The 18,085-nt window shown below is 35.2% G+C and overlaps 1 protein-coding gene across 1 annotated transcript in view; it reads left to right on the top strand.

The window, feature by feature from the left end:
* Positions 1-15,527, top strand: part of SERINC1 (serine incorporator 1) — a 34,543-nt gene extending 19,016 nt beyond the window's left edge. Inside the window, exons 3-10 of the mRNA XM_068984836.1 lie at positions 1,757-1,926; positions 8,061-8,140; positions 8,358-8,495; positions 10,267-10,436; positions 10,544-10,634; positions 12,164-12,308; positions 12,429-12,659; positions 13,990-15,527. Of these exons, the coding sequence (XP_068840937.1) occupies positions 1,757-1,926; positions 8,061-8,140; positions 8,358-8,495; positions 10,267-10,436; positions 10,544-10,634; positions 12,164-12,308; positions 12,429-12,659; positions 13,990-14,125 (1,161 nt within the window). The 3' untranslated portion in view covers positions 14,126-15,527. The remainder of the gene's footprint in view (positions 1-1,756; positions 1,927-8,060; positions 8,141-8,357; positions 8,496-10,266; positions 10,437-10,543; positions 10,635-12,163; positions 12,309-12,428; positions 12,660-13,989) is intronic.
* Positions 15,528-18,085: the final 2,558 nt, after the last annotated feature.

The raw sequence follows: 18,085 nt of genomic DNA on the forward strand, positions 1-18,085 counted from the left end.
AGATGAAGTTCAAACTGTGGCAGCATATGCTGAAGAGGAGGACGATTTGGAGTGAGCAGAGCTAGAACTTTGACAAAAGGGGGTTGGTGGAGAAAGGGAAGCTCTAACGGAACAGTGAAAGAAGTGAACCAAAAACATGTTTTGTAGATCTTAGGAGCAGAGCTTTGAGAATGACAGGATGATAATGTCTGTAAAAATGGTGTAAGGGAGTGTGAGGATTAAGTAGTAGCCATTGGATTTGACAACCAGTATATGTCTAGTGTCTGAAAAAAGCTGTAGTTTAAAGAATGCTGGACCTAGGAGGTTTGGGAGGGAAAGTTATATGGCTGTGAGGAAACATATGCAGTGAGTATAAACTGCTAATTTGAGGATCTTTGTGATGAAGATGGCAAGTGTTAGAGGGAGGCTGAGTTTAAAACATTTTTAGAATGGAGAGATTTAATCATTTGCTTTTTGAGAAGTCATAAGGGATCTAACTCGTAAGAGATGAGAGAGAATGTGATCCAGAGACAGCATATAAAAGTTAGTTTACCTCCAAGGAAAGATGAATGACAATAGAAAATTTGAGATTGAAAAAGTATTTATGTTAGATAACTTGCATTTTAAACCATGATTATCTGCTTTTGACTTTGGGGTAAAGAAAAATCATGCAAGTTTGGAAAATGAGCTTTATCACAGTTGTGAACGTAGCATTGTACATGCCATAAATAGATGCTCAGTTAATTTTACTTAAGTCCTGGGTATAAGCAAAATGGTTTTGTCATGAAACCAGTTGACTTCTTATGAATGGTTTTAGTTGAAACTATTAGTTTGTTTCACTCATTTATTTCACTTAAAAATATTTTGAAAATACTTCCTTGTACTCTGTTTTCAGTGTGATTTTCTGAAATGGTCTTCAGTCTTTATCAAGATTTTAAGTTAGAAAAATAAAAATACAGCCAACCCTTTTGCTGTTAATCCAATTCTATCTCTGATAGCTCAGTTGGTAAAAAATCCACCTGCAGTGCAGGAGACCCTGGTTCAATTCCTGGGTCTGGAAGATTCACTGGAGAAGGGATAGGCTACCCACTCCAGTATTCTTAGGCTTCCCTGTGGCTCAGCTGGTAAAGAATCCATCTGTAGTGTGGGAGACTTGGGTTCTAGCCCTGGGTTGGGAAGATCCCCTGGAGAAGGGAAAGGCTACCCACTCCAGTATGCTGGTCTAGAGAATTCCATGGACAGTCCGTGGGGTCACGAAGAGTCAGACACAACTGAGTGACTTTCACTTTCACTTTACTTTCAGATCTATCCATTATCAAAAATAATATTTGTAGAATCAGGGACCAGATCTCAGAATGAATTTAATAGCATTGGCTTTGAAAAGCCATCATTGTTCTCTTTAGTATTTAGAAACTGATTGAATTACTCTGTAATTCTTTAAACTTTTATTGATTGTGTTTTTCTTTTATAACATGTGATTCAGCATATCACAGTGAAATGTAAGTTCTAAAAAAAACTTAGAATAAACTTGAATAAGTCTGCAAGTTAAAATAAGCATTCACTTTAGGATTGGCATTTGTAGTTTATCCTGTGTGCATATAAAGTGAAAAAAGGGTTAAACTTCTGTTTATGAAAGTGTGTAGACTTACCATGATTACATTTCAGCATAAACTGTAAAAAGCGAACGTCAATTTTCTGAACCTTAAGCTATTTAATTACACAGAATTGTCATTTTTCCTTGAAAAAATTCTCGATGAGAAATTCTTGTTTTTTTCAGATTCCTGGATTTTGTGAGAATGAGAAAGGAATGGTCCCTTGTAGCATTCTGGTTGGCTATAAAGCTGTATACCGTTTGTGCTTTGGCTTGGCTATGTTCTATCTTCTTCTCTCTCTCTTAATGATCAAAGTGAAGAGCAGCAGTGATCCTAGAGCTGCAGTACACAATGGGTAAGTATTTTAATAACCTTCATTTTAAAGTCTGGGTAGTCTCTTCTCAGTAATTTTGAGTCTGTCTAAAGAAAGTTTAAAATAAACTTGAACAATCTGTAGAATTATTTTGTTCATGAATGACAAAGTAAGAAAATCCTCTTGTCTCTACCAGAGAATGTCAGAATTTAGAAATATAAATACTAAATAGTAGATTTGAGTCACTTATTGCTGTGCATAATATTTAGTAAAGTTTACCCTTGTGAACAAACAGGTGTAAACTGTGCAGGTCCACTTAGAGATTTTTTTCCCAACAGTTAATAACTATGGTATTAGCACACTCCATGATCTCTGATTGACTGAATTCACAAATGAGGAACCTCTGATACAGAGGGCTGACTGTAAGTTAGAGGTGGATTTTCAGCCATGCAGAGAGTTGGAGTCCCTAACCCTAGCATTGTTCAAGGTTCAACCATGTTTTCATCCTGAAAAGAAGATTTATCACATCTGTGACTAATGAGCTTATTCTTCCTCCTCTTAGCCTTCTGTAGGCCAGTCTCATTACATAAAACTGAACTCAGTTCTTTACATGTGCAGTGCAGCCAAAGTGAAAAACTTTATTGCTTTGAAACAAGGTGGTTGATTTTCTAAACGGTTATAATGGACAACCTAGACACTTCAAGGTTCCTTTTTGTCAGTCGCCTTTAATACGGAGCAATGCATCTCATACTCAGTATTGAATGTTTTGAATTTTATCACTGTTCCACCCCATAAATAAAAATAGCTTTAAGTATCTGATATTGCTTATCTATTAACATACACTATCAAAGATGGGAAGAATCAAATAAAATATTAATGAAAAATGATGTTTTGTGCCAGGTTGATTTTTTTTTTTTTTAATTCTCTTAGTCATAGGTTGTTTTGATTATTTAACTTTAATTTTTTTGCACTGTTAAAACATCTTTATTAAATGTATTTTTAAACAACTCTCAAAATACATTACAGGATGACTATCACAATCATTTCCTGTGATAACATTCTTCTCAAAGTATGTACTAAGCACTCTTACATCATGCTAATGATTTTTTTTTCTTTTTTTGCAATATAATTGATGATATTGTGTTAGGTTTAAAGTGTACAAAATGTTAATTTCATATGTATTATATATTATAATATGATTACCATCATATATTAGCTAACACTTCTGTCACATCACATATATTTCTTAGTTGTGATGAGAACAATTAAGATCTCTTAGCAACTTTAAAGTACATTTTTTTTTTCAGATTCCACATTTTGGTAATATAATTTTTTTTTAATTTGGATTATCTCATTTTAGCATAATTCCCTGAAGGTCCATCAGGATCATGTTGTTGCAAATGATAGGATTTCCTTATTTTTCGTGGCTGAATAATATTCCATTGTGTCTCTATACTATGGTCTCTCTATTCGTCTGTTGATGCACACTTAGGTTGTTTCTGTATCTGCAAGTTAGGAATATTCTGCCGTAAACATGGATGAGCAGATACCTTTTCAGTGCCCTGTTTTCCCTTTCTTTGGATATATACCTAGAAGTAGTATTGCCAGACTGTATGGCGGTTCCATTTTTGTATTTTTTCAGGAACCTTCATACTGTTTTCCATAGTGGCTGAATTAGTGTACATGCCCATTAGCAGTGCCTAAGAATTCCTATTTCACCACGCTGTCACCAACGTTTGTTGTTTCTTACCATCTTGGTGGCCATTCTATGGTTTTGATTTACATTTCTCTGATGATTAATGATGTTTAGCACCTTTTCATATGCATGTTTGCCATTTGTATGCCTTCTTTGGAAAAATATTTAGTTTTGTCCATTTTTTAATTGTTTTTTTGTAAATTATTGAGTTGTATGGGTTCTTTATATAGTTAATTTGGTATTAACCACATTTTGATACTTGGTTTGCAAATATTTTCTCCTATAGGTTGTCTCTTCATTTTGTTGATTGTTCTGTTTTTTCTGTGGAAGGTTTTTTGTCTGAAGTATTCCCACTGGTTTGATTTTTACCCTTGTTGTTTGTACTTTTGTTGTCTCCCCCAGAAACTCATTGCCTAGACTAATGTCAGGGAGTTTCTTCCTTATTTCCTTCTTCCCAGTATCAGTAGCTTCCAAGTAACTTTTATGGTATCAGATCTTAACTCACTGACTAGGGGATTTTTGCTGGAAACATAGGCCTGTGCCTGGCAATTTTTATTTTTGTTGACCTGATAGTTCTGTTATTTAATTAGCACTTTGCAGATTATTACATTCAGTAGTTACACCTGACCTGTAAAAAAGCATCATGCATTTCATTTTCACTTTGCATGTCAGAATCAATCACTAAGGTTTATTTTGTCTTTTTGTTGGTCTAATATTCATATTGTCTGAGTCAGAACTATATTCTGAAGAACTGTCATCTTCTGAGATACTAGTATTTATGTTGCTTGGACAGTCAGAGAAAGTATCTGCATAAAAGTCACCAAAAAATTCTTCTTTGTTCAAAATTTCATTATGCATCATTTTTGAAAAATTTTTGGTCATAAGCTTGTGTTTATAACATACACAAAATTGGAGCAGAACCCTAACAGGGAAATGTGAATGAAAACAACAATCATAAGTCTGTAATGAGCCTTTATCAGTTTTAAGCTCTAACTAAACACTGTGATGTTAATTGTATGGCTCTCTAAAAGCATATGATTCATCTCCTAGTCAATAACACTCGGGTAACAAAAGACATGTTAATATATCTCCAGTCAACAATGTGTTGCTGATGCTGCTAAGTCACTTCAGTTGTGTCCGACTCTGTGCGACCCCATAGACAGCAGCCCACCAGGCTCCCCTGTCCCTGGGATTCTCCAGGCAGGAACACCGGAGTGGGTTGCCATTTCCTTCTCCAGTGAATGAAAGTGAAAGTGAAGTCGCTCAGTCGTGTCCAGCCCTTAGCGACCCCATGGACTGCAGCCTTCCAGGCTCCTCCATCCATGGGATTTTCCAGGCAAGAGTACTGGAGTGGGGTGCCATTGCCTTCTCCAATAATGTGTTAAGTGTCTTCCAGTCAGTTTGAGTCGATTCTGTGAATGGTGTAAGAAAGGAGTCTGGTTTCATTTTTCTGTATGTGGTTATTAATGGCTTTCCCGAAACCGTTGGAGAAACTGTCCTTTCCTACTGAATATTCTTGACTCCCTTGTCAAATACTAGTTGATCCAAAATGCAAGGGTTTATTACTCTTCTGTTCCATTGCTGCTGCTAAGTCGCTTCAGTCGTGTCCGACTCTGTGCAACCACATAGACGGCAGCCCCCGTCCCTGGGATTCTCCAGGCGAGAACACTGGAGTGGGTTGCCATTTCCTTCTCCAGTGCATGAAAGTGAAGTTGTTCAGTCATGTCCAACTCTTTGAGACCCCATGGACTGCAGCCCACCAGGTCCGTCCATGGGATTTTCCAGGCAAGAGGACTGGAGTGGGTTGCCATTGCCTTCTCTGCTGTTCCATTGATCTGTGTGTCTATTTTTTATGTTATTACTGTTTTAATTAGTATAGCTTTGTAGTATAGTTTGAAAGGAGTAAGTGTGATATTTCCAGTTTTGTTCTTCCTTCTCATGACTGATTTGGCTATTTGGGGTCTTTTGAAGTTACATACAAACTTTAGGATATTTTTTTCCTGAGTTTTTGTAAATGACATTGAAATTTTTATAGGGAGTACTTTGAATTGAAAGGTGGCTTTGAGTATTATGGACATTTTAACTATTTTTCACATCCACAAATGTGATTCCATTTGTCTTTTTCAGTTTGTTTTATTCATCCAGCCACTGGCTTTTGGTTAGCAAATTCACTCCATTAGCATAATTATTGATTTGTAAGGACTTGTTAATGCCATATGTTAGTCATTGTTGTCTGGTTGGTTGTATTTTCATAGTTTCTTTTTTCTCTGTTAACACCTATGTAAATTGGTGACTTTCTTTGTAAACTAGTGGTATATTCTGCTTCTCTATCTTATCTACTCTAGCTTTTCGCTTTGTGGTTACCATGAGGTTACATAAAACATGTTATAGATAAAAGTTAATTTTAAGCTGATAGCAACTTTAAATGTATAAAATAGCCCTACATATTTATTCCTTTTATTTTTTTGATGTCACAATTTACCTTTTATAATACTCATTGTGTTTTAATACTTTTTAAAATCTTTTTACTACAGTTCACTTAACACACCACCCTGTTAAAGAATTTAGACTTTCATGAATCTGTGTATTTACTTTTACCAGTGTGTTGTATGCTTTTGTAGGCTTTCGTGTTATTAATTAATGTCTTTTCATTTCAGTCTGAAGAATTCCTTTTACCATTTTTTACAAGACAGGTTAGTGGTGGTGAATTCTTTGGATTTAGGGAAAAGCCTTATTTCTCTTTCATATCTGAAGGATAACTTTGCTGGACAGAGTAATCTTGGCTGGTGGTTTTTTCCTTTCAACACTTTGAGTATGTCACTCAAAGTCATTCTGCTCTCTCTTGGCCTATAGATTTTCTAAGAAATCCACTGAGAGTCTAATGGAAATTACTTTGTAGATCAGAATCTCTTGCTTTGGACCCCTCTGGCTACTTTTAGGATTTTCTTGTATTTGATTTTTGACAGTTTTATCCTAAAGGTTTTTTTTGCATTGAGATGATGATACTGTGATCTAACTAGCTTTGTGAACTTTGATGTTCATGTCCAGATTTAGGAAGTTCTCAGATATTATTTCTTTAAATTAACTTTCTGCCCCCTTCTCTTCTTCTGAAACCCTGATCATTCTAATATTTAAATTCCATATATTACTGAGGCTTTCTTCCCTCTTTTTCATTTTTTTCTCAGTTCACCCCTGATTGGGTTATATCAGAATGCCTGTCCAGTTTTTCTGTCTTCCATTTGATCTACCCTTCTGGAGATCTCTGGGCTTCCCTTGTGGCTCAGCTGGTAAAGAATCCGCCTGCAAGGTGGGAGACCTGGGTTCGATCCCTGGGTTGGGAAGATCCCCTGGAGAAGGGGAAGGCTACTCACTCTAGTATTCTGGCTCAGAGAATTCCATGGACTATACAGTCCATGTGGTCGCATGGAGTCGGACACGACTGAGCGACTTTTACTTTCACTTCTAAAGATCTCTATTACTTTTTTTTTTTTCCATTTCTTTTCTTGAATTCTTAAGCTTCAGAATATATTTGGTTCTTTTCTATGATTTCTATCTCTTGGTTAAATTTAGTGGTTTTTGCTTGTTTTCATTGAATTATTTTTGTATTTTCTTGTAGCTCATTGAGTTTCCTCAGAACAACTATCTTGAATTCTTTATCTGCTAGATTGCAAGATTTTTATGCCTTTATGATCAGTCATTGTAGGATTATCGTTATCTTCTGGTGGTGAAATGTTCATATTCCCTATAGTTTTGCATTGCTGCTTTCATATATGAAGTAGCAGACACCTCAAATTTTTGCTAGTTGTCTTCAGCTAGAGTTACTAATCTGTTACTTTGGGTTTTTTTTTTGGATTCTGGACACCTCCTTTGCACTTCCTACTCTTTCTGTGTTAGAATTCTTAAGATATTATGTCTTTTCTGGTTGTTTCAGTTCATCTGACTTGCTACTGGAAATCTGTTTTCCAGACTTTTGTGTTTTCAACACCTATTCCTTTGTACAGTGTACCTTATTTACACTTCCATATATTATCTCACTCATTTAAGTAAACCTGTGAAATGCATCTAATATTCTCATTTATTAGAATGAATTAAAATAGCCATGCCTCCCTGGTGGCTCAGTGGTGAAGAATCTGCCTGCCAGTGTAGGAGATGTGGGTTTGATCCCTGGATGAGGAGGATCCCCTGGGGAAGGAAATGGCAACCCCTTGCATATTCTTGCCTGGAAAATGCCATGAACAGAGGTGTCTGGTAGGCTGCAGTCCATAGGGTTATAGAAAGAGCTGGACACTGAGGGACCAGACAACAACAACACAACAAAATAATTGACATGTGGTGTCTTCTCGTTTTCAGGATATCCTCAGGTGGAATAGAGTAGTCACAATAAAGTGTAGCTATTTTTTAAGAGCAACTCTCTAAAGATTTCATATACGAAACCACTTGTTGAATGAATTATTTACTAATAAAAAATAATTTGTTTTAGATTCTGGTTCTTTAAATTTGCTGCAGCAATTGCAATTATTATTGGGGCCTTCTTCATTCCAGAAGGAACTTTTACAACTGGTAAGAAATCTTTTTTTTCTTTGTGTGATGTTGATATTTTATAAGGAAATTAAAAATAATTGTTGCCTGGAACTGTAACTATTTGTTTTGTGTTTTCCTTCCTCAGTCAAGACATCTATGTAATATTTTATTTTTCTTTCAGTGTATTGATTGTGGAAACAATAAAAAGTGAAGCAGTCACTCACTTGCGATTTTTTAAAATTTTTTCTCCTTTCAGTGTGGTTTTATGTAGGCATGGCAGGTGCCTTTTGCTTCATTCTCATACAGCTAGTCTTACTCATTGATTTTGCCCATTCGTGGAATGAATCATGGGTTGAAAAAATGGAAGAGGGGAACTCCAGATGTTGGTATGCGGGTAAGTTTTTTGTCTTATAGAACATCTTCAAGATAGTTGAACTATGAAAGTGAAAGCAGGTAGTAGACTGTGGGGAAGTCATGATTTTTATGGTAGAATTTACTGTGAAGAGGTTTTTTAGTTTAAGTTTGTGAGTGGCATCCTGTCACATTGTATGTTGCATGTCAACTAGGAACATACCCAAGAACGAGGCAATCATCCAAAAGACTGGGAATGGCTAAAATAGAATTTCCAAAGCATATTGCTGAGTATATGTATATTTTATAGCCTGATTTCCTGGGAGGCTTCTAAGTAAAAGGGTAAAAAGTAAAATATTAAAGAGATGAGGACTACTAGAATAGATGATCTAACAAACAGTGGTACAATTCTGAAACATCAGCAAGCCGGAAAAAGAAACAACTCTGAAGCATTTTATGTAAGTGCAAAGAATGCCTTTATGTGTGACACCTTAGGGAGTTTATTATCGTAGTGTATGTAATGTGTGTTGATAATGATGAGGTTGAGTCCTATGGTTTACTCTAAAACAAGAATCAAAATCCGGGTGCTTAACAACCGGTGACACAAATGAGGAGAAACTGCATTTTCAGTCCTTTTGCAAATGAAAGGGACTGTGGTGAGTTAGAGTGTGAAGGCCATTACACTGCTTAGCTCCATCCAGTAATTGCCTTGTGGAAATGTGAGCCCTGTGTTGCTTAATTTTTCTGAAGTTTTTCAAAAGAACCCATAGATCTGGATTTTTATGTGAAATAGTCTGAGCGTCAGCTAAAAAATATTGTAAATATTTTTAAAATATTTTTAAATCAGAGTGAAAACTAAGTCAGCATATCTGCTATATTCATATTTTCTTTCATACAACTAGTTTGTGATATTTGATCTCAGTGGTTAAAGAATTTGATATTCAAAAAAATAAGCTTTAATCATTTGGAAAATTTACTTACACAGAATGTTTCATTTTTTAATGTTAAATCTAATGTAAGAGTCTCTGGCTCTTGCCTGCTGTATCTCCAGGGCCTTTGTAGGTATTCAATAAATATTTGTCTGATAGAGTATTTGTTAGTGAGTCACATCTACATGAATACATTCATATTAAGCATACATTGACATGAAAATTAAAAGTGTGTGTGTGATAGAAGAAACTTAGGTTGTCTTATTAAATAATGACAACTTGAATAGTTTTTTTTTTTTAAGATTTTAGTTGATAAAGCAAAGCATTGTTCTGTGGGCTTAGCATTAACAAAATAATTTTCTTAATGGCTGTTTACAATTGAATGATATAACTTAAAACCCTTGAGTAATAGTCTCCTAGTTAATTTTCTGTATTTTGAAAATAATGGCTAATGTATCTGAATGTGTTTTAGACACTCTGTATGTAAATATTACTTTAAATGAAGATCATATTATTTTATTACCCTTAAAATGCATCATAATCGTGAGCTGTGTGTAAAGGCTGGAGTAGGAAATGGCAACCCATTCCAGTATTCTTGCCTGGAAAATTCCATGGACAGAGGAGCCTGATGGGCTATAGTCCATGGGGTTGCAGAGAGGCAGACGTGACGGAGCTTGCACGCACACGTGTAAAGGCTACAAAAGTCTTAATGTGGTAGAGGCCAGAAGTAAATCTTTAACTGCTTTTATAGGCTGTGTAATGCTGATAAAATGTTGCTTAAAATAATATTTTTGAATAAAATAAGATTGTTTTTAAAGCAAGCCATATGCCTCATTCCTAACATTAGTGAGAAAATCTAACTGTCAAAATGTCTTTCTTTCACAGCTTTGTTATCAGCTACAGCCCTGAATTATCTGCTGTCTTTAGTTGCTATCGTCCTGTTTTTTGTTTACTATACTCATCCAGCCAGTTGTGCAGAAAATAAAGCATTCATCAGTGTCAACATGCTCCTTTGCCTTGGTGCTTCCGTAATGTCCATACTGCCAAAAATCCAAGTAAGCTTGGATTAGTTCATTCTTTATGAAGCTTCTGTTTTTCTAAGGGTTCCTAAACCTTGAATGATTGCAATGTTTTTCTGTTTTGCTTAATTATTTTTTTGTAGGAATCACAACCAAGATCTGGTTTGTTACAGTCTTCAGTGATTACAGTCTACACAATGTATTTGACATGGTCTGCTATGACCAATGAACCGGGTATGTTCTGTTTGCTTGGATTTGCTTCTTTTCATGAATCCCGCAAGCTTTGTTTTCACAGATTGTCGTTTTGTAAAATTAAGCTCATAGAGGAATGAAGAGAATGGAAATATTTCCATTCTCATGTTTCATTCTCATATAATACCATTTTCATCTTTGATGTACTGCTATATTTTTTCCCTTAGTTTCTTCCTTCACTAACAAATCTATAAGGAATTATAGGAAAATTATAGGAAATATACCTGATTTGTATGGTGCATGTGATAGTATATGTAAAATTAAAAACTATTAAAATGTTTGTTGAGTCTGTTTTAATTAGTATAGATTTTTTAAAGTTCTTTTTGTCTGTGATTACCTTACAGGTGAATGTAATTGGTCTTTGTAATCTTTTTATAGGCCAGTTTTAGTGCATTTTTTGGAAGTATAAGCCCATATATGTTATTTGGGGTGAAACAAATTGGAAAATAAATGTACTGCAGTACAGTCTGCATTTGGTTGAATCCATAGATAAAAATTGCTAGTATGAAAGGTTGGAATATAGAGGCCAGCCATAAAGTAACATGCAGATTTTCAGTTGTGTTGTGGGTTGCCACTGCTAATCTGCTTGTTCAAGGGTCAGCTATACTATTTTTTGAAAAGGGAAAAAATGGTCTCGTTTCCTCAGAAAAATTACAGAATTTTTGACAGAAAAAAGGTTTCTGACTCTTAGATTTCATTCCATTTATAAATTTCATAGGTGCTTTATCACTAGTTGGAGAAAAAGTTTTTTTAGTGTACTAGAGAAAGATTCCTTATTTTTGTCCAGTAAGTGTCTAGAAAAAAATTAATAGGAATTTGCTTTAGGGATTATCCTTATACAAGTGGCTTCAAGATAAAAATCATTTTTCAGTGATAAGGTGGCAATTGACATATCTGGCATTGTGGGAGGTAAAAAACATATTTGGGACACTTAAGTGAATACCAACCCCATTTTAATTCTTTCTTACAAGAGTTGAGAGGCTGAAGAAGCATTAGGTCACTATGATTTATGTACTCATTTCCACAAACTATTTGCTAAAACTCTAGTAACTGATTTTATGTGTAAACTATCTTGCTTATAAAACAATGTAGTTTGACAAGTTGATAAACTTCATAAAATCACTATTGTTATTTCATAGTATATAACAGAAAATGCAGTGCATCTTAGTTTAGGATATCTGAATTTTATTCTTAACTCTGCTTGAGCTTTACTATAAAGTAAAAAATTTACTAATTTCACCAATTTCCTGATCAGTAAAAAGCTTAAATGTCTCAATTCCTGCATGAGGTTGAAAATGAAATTGCTTTTCAACCAGTTCGATAAAACTAGCATTATATAATGTAAGAGGTCTCATTATTAATAAATACAAGTTGTCTTATTTTGTTTGTGCCTTTTTCTAACAGTTTTTTGAGTTTGCCAGTGTATAAAGAGTTAAAAGGAACTACACTGTCCTCTGAAAAATTTTTTGTACTTTTCTAACATTTTAATTTGACCCTAATTTACATTATAGAAACAGAATGTAACCCAAGTCTACTGAACATAATTGGATATAATACAACAAGCACTATCCCAAAGGAGGGGCAGTCTGTACAGTGGTGGCATACTCAAGGAATTATTGGACTAATCCTCTTTTTACTGTGTGTATTTTATTCAAGGTAGGAAAAATTATGGGTTTTATTTTCTTGAAGCGAAGTCCAGCTATTATTCATATATGAATGTTGTGTTTAAATTCCTTTTTTTTTTTTTCGTTTCTTTTTAAACTGTCTTTCATGTAGCATCCGTACTTCGAACAACAGTCAGGTTAATAAACTGACTCTAACAAGTGATGAATCAACACTAATAGAAGATGGTGGAGCCAGAAATGAGGGATCACTTGAGGATGGTGATGATGTTCACCGAGCCGTAGATAATGAAAGGGATGGTGTCACTTACAGTTACTCCTTCTTTCACTTCATGCTTTTCCTGGCTTCGCTTTATATCATGATGACCCTTACCAACTGGTACAGGTACTCATGTTTTATGAAAACTTTCCATGTGGAAATTTGGGTGGCTTTTTTTGTGATTCCATTGTAAAAACGTGGTATTGAGTACTTTTTATCAGTATATTTCAGAATTTAAATGAATAGTGAGATCAGTGTGAGAAATGCAGACTTTATTTCCTTGCTTTAGCAATAACAATCATTAAAGTAGTTCCAGAGCTTAAAAGATTGAAATAAAGTTTCACAGACCTACCACATTGCTTAGGGAAGTACATGTTGACAGGGATCAAACACAGTGATTTCTAATACGGACTAACTAGTTCCCAACATAGTGTAGAAAGAGATACCTTTTTTTAACTGTTTTTGTTCAAACTTTGTCATTAAAAGCTTTGAGGATTTCAAAATTGAAGTGTGAATACATTAACACAGATGGATTCTTAGAATCCTTTAAAACTAATTTTTGCTTTTATATCACTTCAAAACTGATAAACCTCTTTTTGTTAAGAGGAAGGTAGTGGTCTATATTTTGTCTTTAAAAATTCTGATTTAGTTCAAAGGATTGCTGAAAGATTGAAGATTGAAGTTGAACTGTATAGTTAGGGTAGTTCTATTTTTAATACTCTTTAATGCATAATATCCTTAACAATTTGTAAGAAAACTTTGAATACCAAGAAAAGATGTTAAAAAAAAAAAGATTAATTTGTTTGAGATCAGCCTCTGCTGGCATTTATTATTTTAAAAAAAAAAAATATATATATATACTTAAAAATTCCTACACTGCAGCATATTAAGGTACAAGAACTATTCCAAATAATTCTCAGTAATTCACAGCTTTGGCTGTCAGGTAATAATAGTAAATTTTAAAGATAAAAAGTATTTTTGTTATGTTTCATCAACATAAAAATCAGCTAAATTTGGGATATATTTCCTTCCCAGTTTCTTAAATCTGAGAAGGTAGAGGGAGCTCATGTATATACTTTGAACAAATTATGTTCTTTGTACAGTTTAGAATTGATGTCTTTGTTAAATAATGTTTCATTTATCCAGAGGTCAGACTCCCTTTCTCTGCTGTTCCATTAATTAGTGAGCCAGAGATACATACAGATTCTCTGAGCATTATGTAAAGGAACTACTTCACAGGCCCATGTCTTCTGCTCCCTTAAAGGAGATTTTTTTTTTTTAACCTTCGTATTAGCTGTCAAAGTGGTATGGAAAACAAGGCAACAGAGATAATCCAGCAACTACATATCTGTTATCACAGATTATATACAAAGAATACTTCTAAAATAAGGAAATCTGCTGGCTTGATGACCAATAATCCAACTTGTCTCTGCTTTCTGTTTTCCTTAAATATTAGGTATGAGCCTTCTCGTGAGATGAAAAGTCAGTGGACAGCTGTCTGGGTGAAAATCTCTTCTAGTTGGATTGGCATTGTGCTGTATGTTTGGACACTGGTGGCACCACTTGTTCTTACAAATCGTGATTTTGACTGAATGGGACTTGAGGCATGAAAGTCTCACTTTGATCATCATTTATTGGAAATCAGCAGTATTCCCAACTTTTGTGAAGTTGTGTATGTGTGTGCTTCCCATGTAACTTCTCCAGTCTTCTGGCATGAATTAGATTTACCGCTTGCCATTTTATTCATTATAGTCTTGCCAAGCGCATCAATATGCGTTTTAGAATGAATCAAGAGTTGTATGAGTATGTTGGTGGTAAGTTAGGAGAAGTGGACATTGTTAGGTTTATTCTCTGCTCTGTACCTGTGAAAAGAGTAAAAACAAAACTGCTTGGCAGTTTGATTTTTTAAATTGTGTTAGAACATAAGCTGTTTTAGAAAAATACAAAAAATGTATGGCTGCCTTTTGAAATATTTCATGCCTTGTCCTACAGGATACTGCAAAGAACATGGCTGTCCTAAAATTTTAAAAACTGTATAAACAAGTCACAAATGCCAATTTTCTAAAAACTTCTCAGATTTTTCCCTTGATATGAAGGTAAGGAACATATACAGGTATGGAGTATAACAGTGTAGGTTATGGTGGAGACGGAGACACAGAAATTTCAGAGATTTGCTAGTGGTGGGTACTAAATTGAATACCCAGGTAGGTTGTAATGTACCCTGAGTACAGGTAGTCTTTCATACTAACATAATGAACTTTGTTTTGGTCATTATAAACACATGCAGATGTGTTAAAATGTGTTCAGTGGAGAAGTTAGGAACTCTGAGAAGGATTTGGACAAAGATTTTGAAAAGGATAATCATAGGTTAGAAGGAGGTTGAAAATCACTTTGAAAGTTTGTTTTGAAAATCAGAGCTGATAAACTGAAGGCTATTAAAGCCTATTTTTCAGTTTCTTCCTGTTCTGTCAAAAGTTTAACAGTGAAGAAACTGAAGCTCAGATAGCTAATCAGTGGCAAAACTGGGAAATCCCACATCTGTCAAACACAAATGGCTTTTTTTCTGGAATTCAAAAATAATTTCTATTCAAATACATGCATAATAGATTTTGCACCATTGTGAGTGGTAGATCATTTATGTGATGTGAATTGCTGATGTCTAGTATGCCTTCTACACAAACTGAGGCCAGGAGAATGATGGACTGCTGTAAAATAAACTCCTGCTTAACAGTATACTATTCGGCTCAAAAGATGCTTTTCTGTTTGCTGCCACCTAATTGAAATATATAGGTTATTAAAATCTTTCAACTTGAAAATCAAGCAGTATCACTGTTAACTTAGAAACTCTCAGTTGTGTCATTAGTGTCTTAAATCTTAAAATCTACATTTGCTTCTTTTAAGATATTTATTAATGTAAGCAAAATATAACAATTCCTCACCTTTTATTGTGTTGGTATTGTATTCCATGATCTCAAATGGCTGTTTTATCTTTAAATAAATGAATTCAGAGAAAATGTGTGGTATATATTCTTTTAAATTCTGGAGAATATAATTTTAGCAAATTTAGGTGGTGTAATACTCCAAACTACTTTCTTCCTGTGTATATTAAAAAAAAACAAAAACTGACATTGGAGGGTTTAGTGACCATTTTCTGTCTTGAAAAAACTGAATTGTTTTTAAGGTGGTCTTTACCCTTTTAGTAAGTAAAGTCACTCAGTCGTGTCCGACTCTGTGACCCTGTGGGCTACAGCCCACCAGGCTCCTCAATCCATGGGATTCTCCAGGCAAGAATACTGGAGTGGGTTGCCTTTTCCTTCTCCAGGGGATCTTCCCGACCCAGGGATCGAACCCCGGTCTCCCGCATTAACCTCTGAGCCACCCTTTTGGTTCTGTTAATAACCCCTGAAGTGAATCTCAAAGATAATGTAAGTGTTACTCTCCTAGAAGAACTAGACCAGTTAAGTCTGGAGAATAATTTTAATTCATTTGATAGATATTCTAGACTTCTGTGTTCTCCAGGCCTTTTTTCCTGAGATGCCAATTGATGCTGCTTTTTTCTGACACTTCAGTATTAAAAAAAAAAAACATTAAAAAAATGTTCTATCCCATAGCAGCAAAATACCAGAAAGAAAAATTAGAGAAATAATCCCACTTACGTTCGTATCAGAAAGAATAAAACACCTAAGGAGGCAAAAGACCTGTACTCTGAAACCTTATGACACTGATGAAGGAAATGAAGACAAAAACAGATGGAAAGATATACCATGTTTTAAGACAGATAAAATCAACATTGTAGAATCATTATACTACCCATGGCAGTTTACAGATTGAGTGCAATCCCTGTGAAATTATCAATGGCATTTTTCAAAGAACTGTAACAAAAATGTTTTTAATTTGTATGGAAACACAACAGACCCCAAATAGCCAAAACAGTTTTGAGAAAGAAAAGTGAAGCTGGAGGAATCATGTTCCCTGATTTCAAACTACTACAAAGCTACAGTAATCAAAGCAGTACAGGACTGACACAAAAACACATCAAAGGACCAGGTTAGAAATGCCAAAAGTAAACCGAAATGCTTCTGATGGACAATCTGCTACAAAGGATGCAAGAATACACAATGGAATACAGTCTCTTCAGTAAGTGATTCTGGGGAAAAGATCAGTCTCCCAGAATAATGGAAATAAAAGTAAACTGTTGTGACCTAATTAAAGTTTTTGCACAGCAAAGGGAACCATAAGCAAGACAAACTACAAAATGGGAGAAGATACTTGCAAATGATGCTACCAATGAATTTAATTTCCAAGTAATACAGCTCATGCAGCCTAATATTTTTTAAAATCTTGTCACTATGTCGCCAGTGTTACACCCTTTTTAGTTCTGTCCTGTGACAGTAATTGTTCAGTCAGTCATGTCCAACTGCAGTCCCATGGACTATATATATATATATATATATATATATGCATGCCAGGATTCCCTGTCCTTCCCCATCTCCTGGAACTTGTTCACACTCATGTCTGTTGAATCAGTGATGCCATTCAACCATCTTGTCCTCCGTCACCCCCTTCTCCTACCCTCAGTCTTCCCCAGCATCTTCAGTGAAGATGGTCATTCATCCCCAGTGAATCTACAGGGTTGATTTCCTTTAGGATTGACTGGTTCGATCTTGCAGTCCAAGGGACTCTTGAGTCTTCTCCAGCACCACAGTTCAAAAGCATCAATTCTTCAGCGCTCAGCCTTTATGGTCCAACTCTGAAATCCATACCTTGACTACTGCAAAAACCATAGCTATGTGACATGTGGACATTTATCAGCAAAGCGATGTCTCTGCTTTTTAATACACTGTTAAGGTTTGTCATTGCTTTTCTTCCAAGGAGCATCTTAATTTCATAGCTGTAGTCGGTATCTGCACTGAATAAAGTCTGTCACTGTTTCCATTGTTTCCCCATCTGTTTGCCATGGAGTATGTGATGGGACCAGATGCCATGATCTTAAGTTTTTTGAATGTTGAGTGTTAAGCCAGCTTCATTCTCCTCTCAAGAGGCTCTTTAGTGCCTCTTTGCTTGCCATAAGGGTGGTGTCATCTGCATAGCTGATGTTGTTATTTGTCCCAGCAATCTTTGATTCCAGTTTGTGTTTCATCCAGCCCAGCCTTTCTTGTGATGTACTCTGCATATAAGTTAAATAAGCAGGGTGGCAATACACAGCCTTAACGTTCCTTTTCCCGATTTTGAACCAGTCTGTTGTTTCCATGTCCAGTTCGAACTGTTGCTTCCTGACCTGCATACAAGTTTCTCAGGAGGCAGGTAAATTGATCTGGTATTCCCATCTTCTAAGAATCTTCCAGTTTGTTGTGATCCACACAGCCAAAGGCTTTAGTTTTTCTGGAATTCTCTGGCTTTTTCTGTGATCCAATGGATGTTGGCAATTTTCATCTCTGGTTCCTCTGACTTTTCTAAATCTAGCTTGTACATATGGAAATGTGTATTTATAATACACATTTATGTGGAACTGGCTCACCAATTAGAGGCTGACGAATCCAAAATTGGGCTGC

This window comes from Capricornis sumatraensis, chromosome 13 (genome assembly GCF_032405125.1).
Source record: "Capricornis sumatraensis isolate serow.1 chromosome 13, serow.2, whole genome shotgun sequence".
Lineage (NCBI taxonomy): Eukaryota > Metazoa > Chordata > Mammalia > Artiodactyla > Bovidae > Capricornis > Capricornis sumatraensis.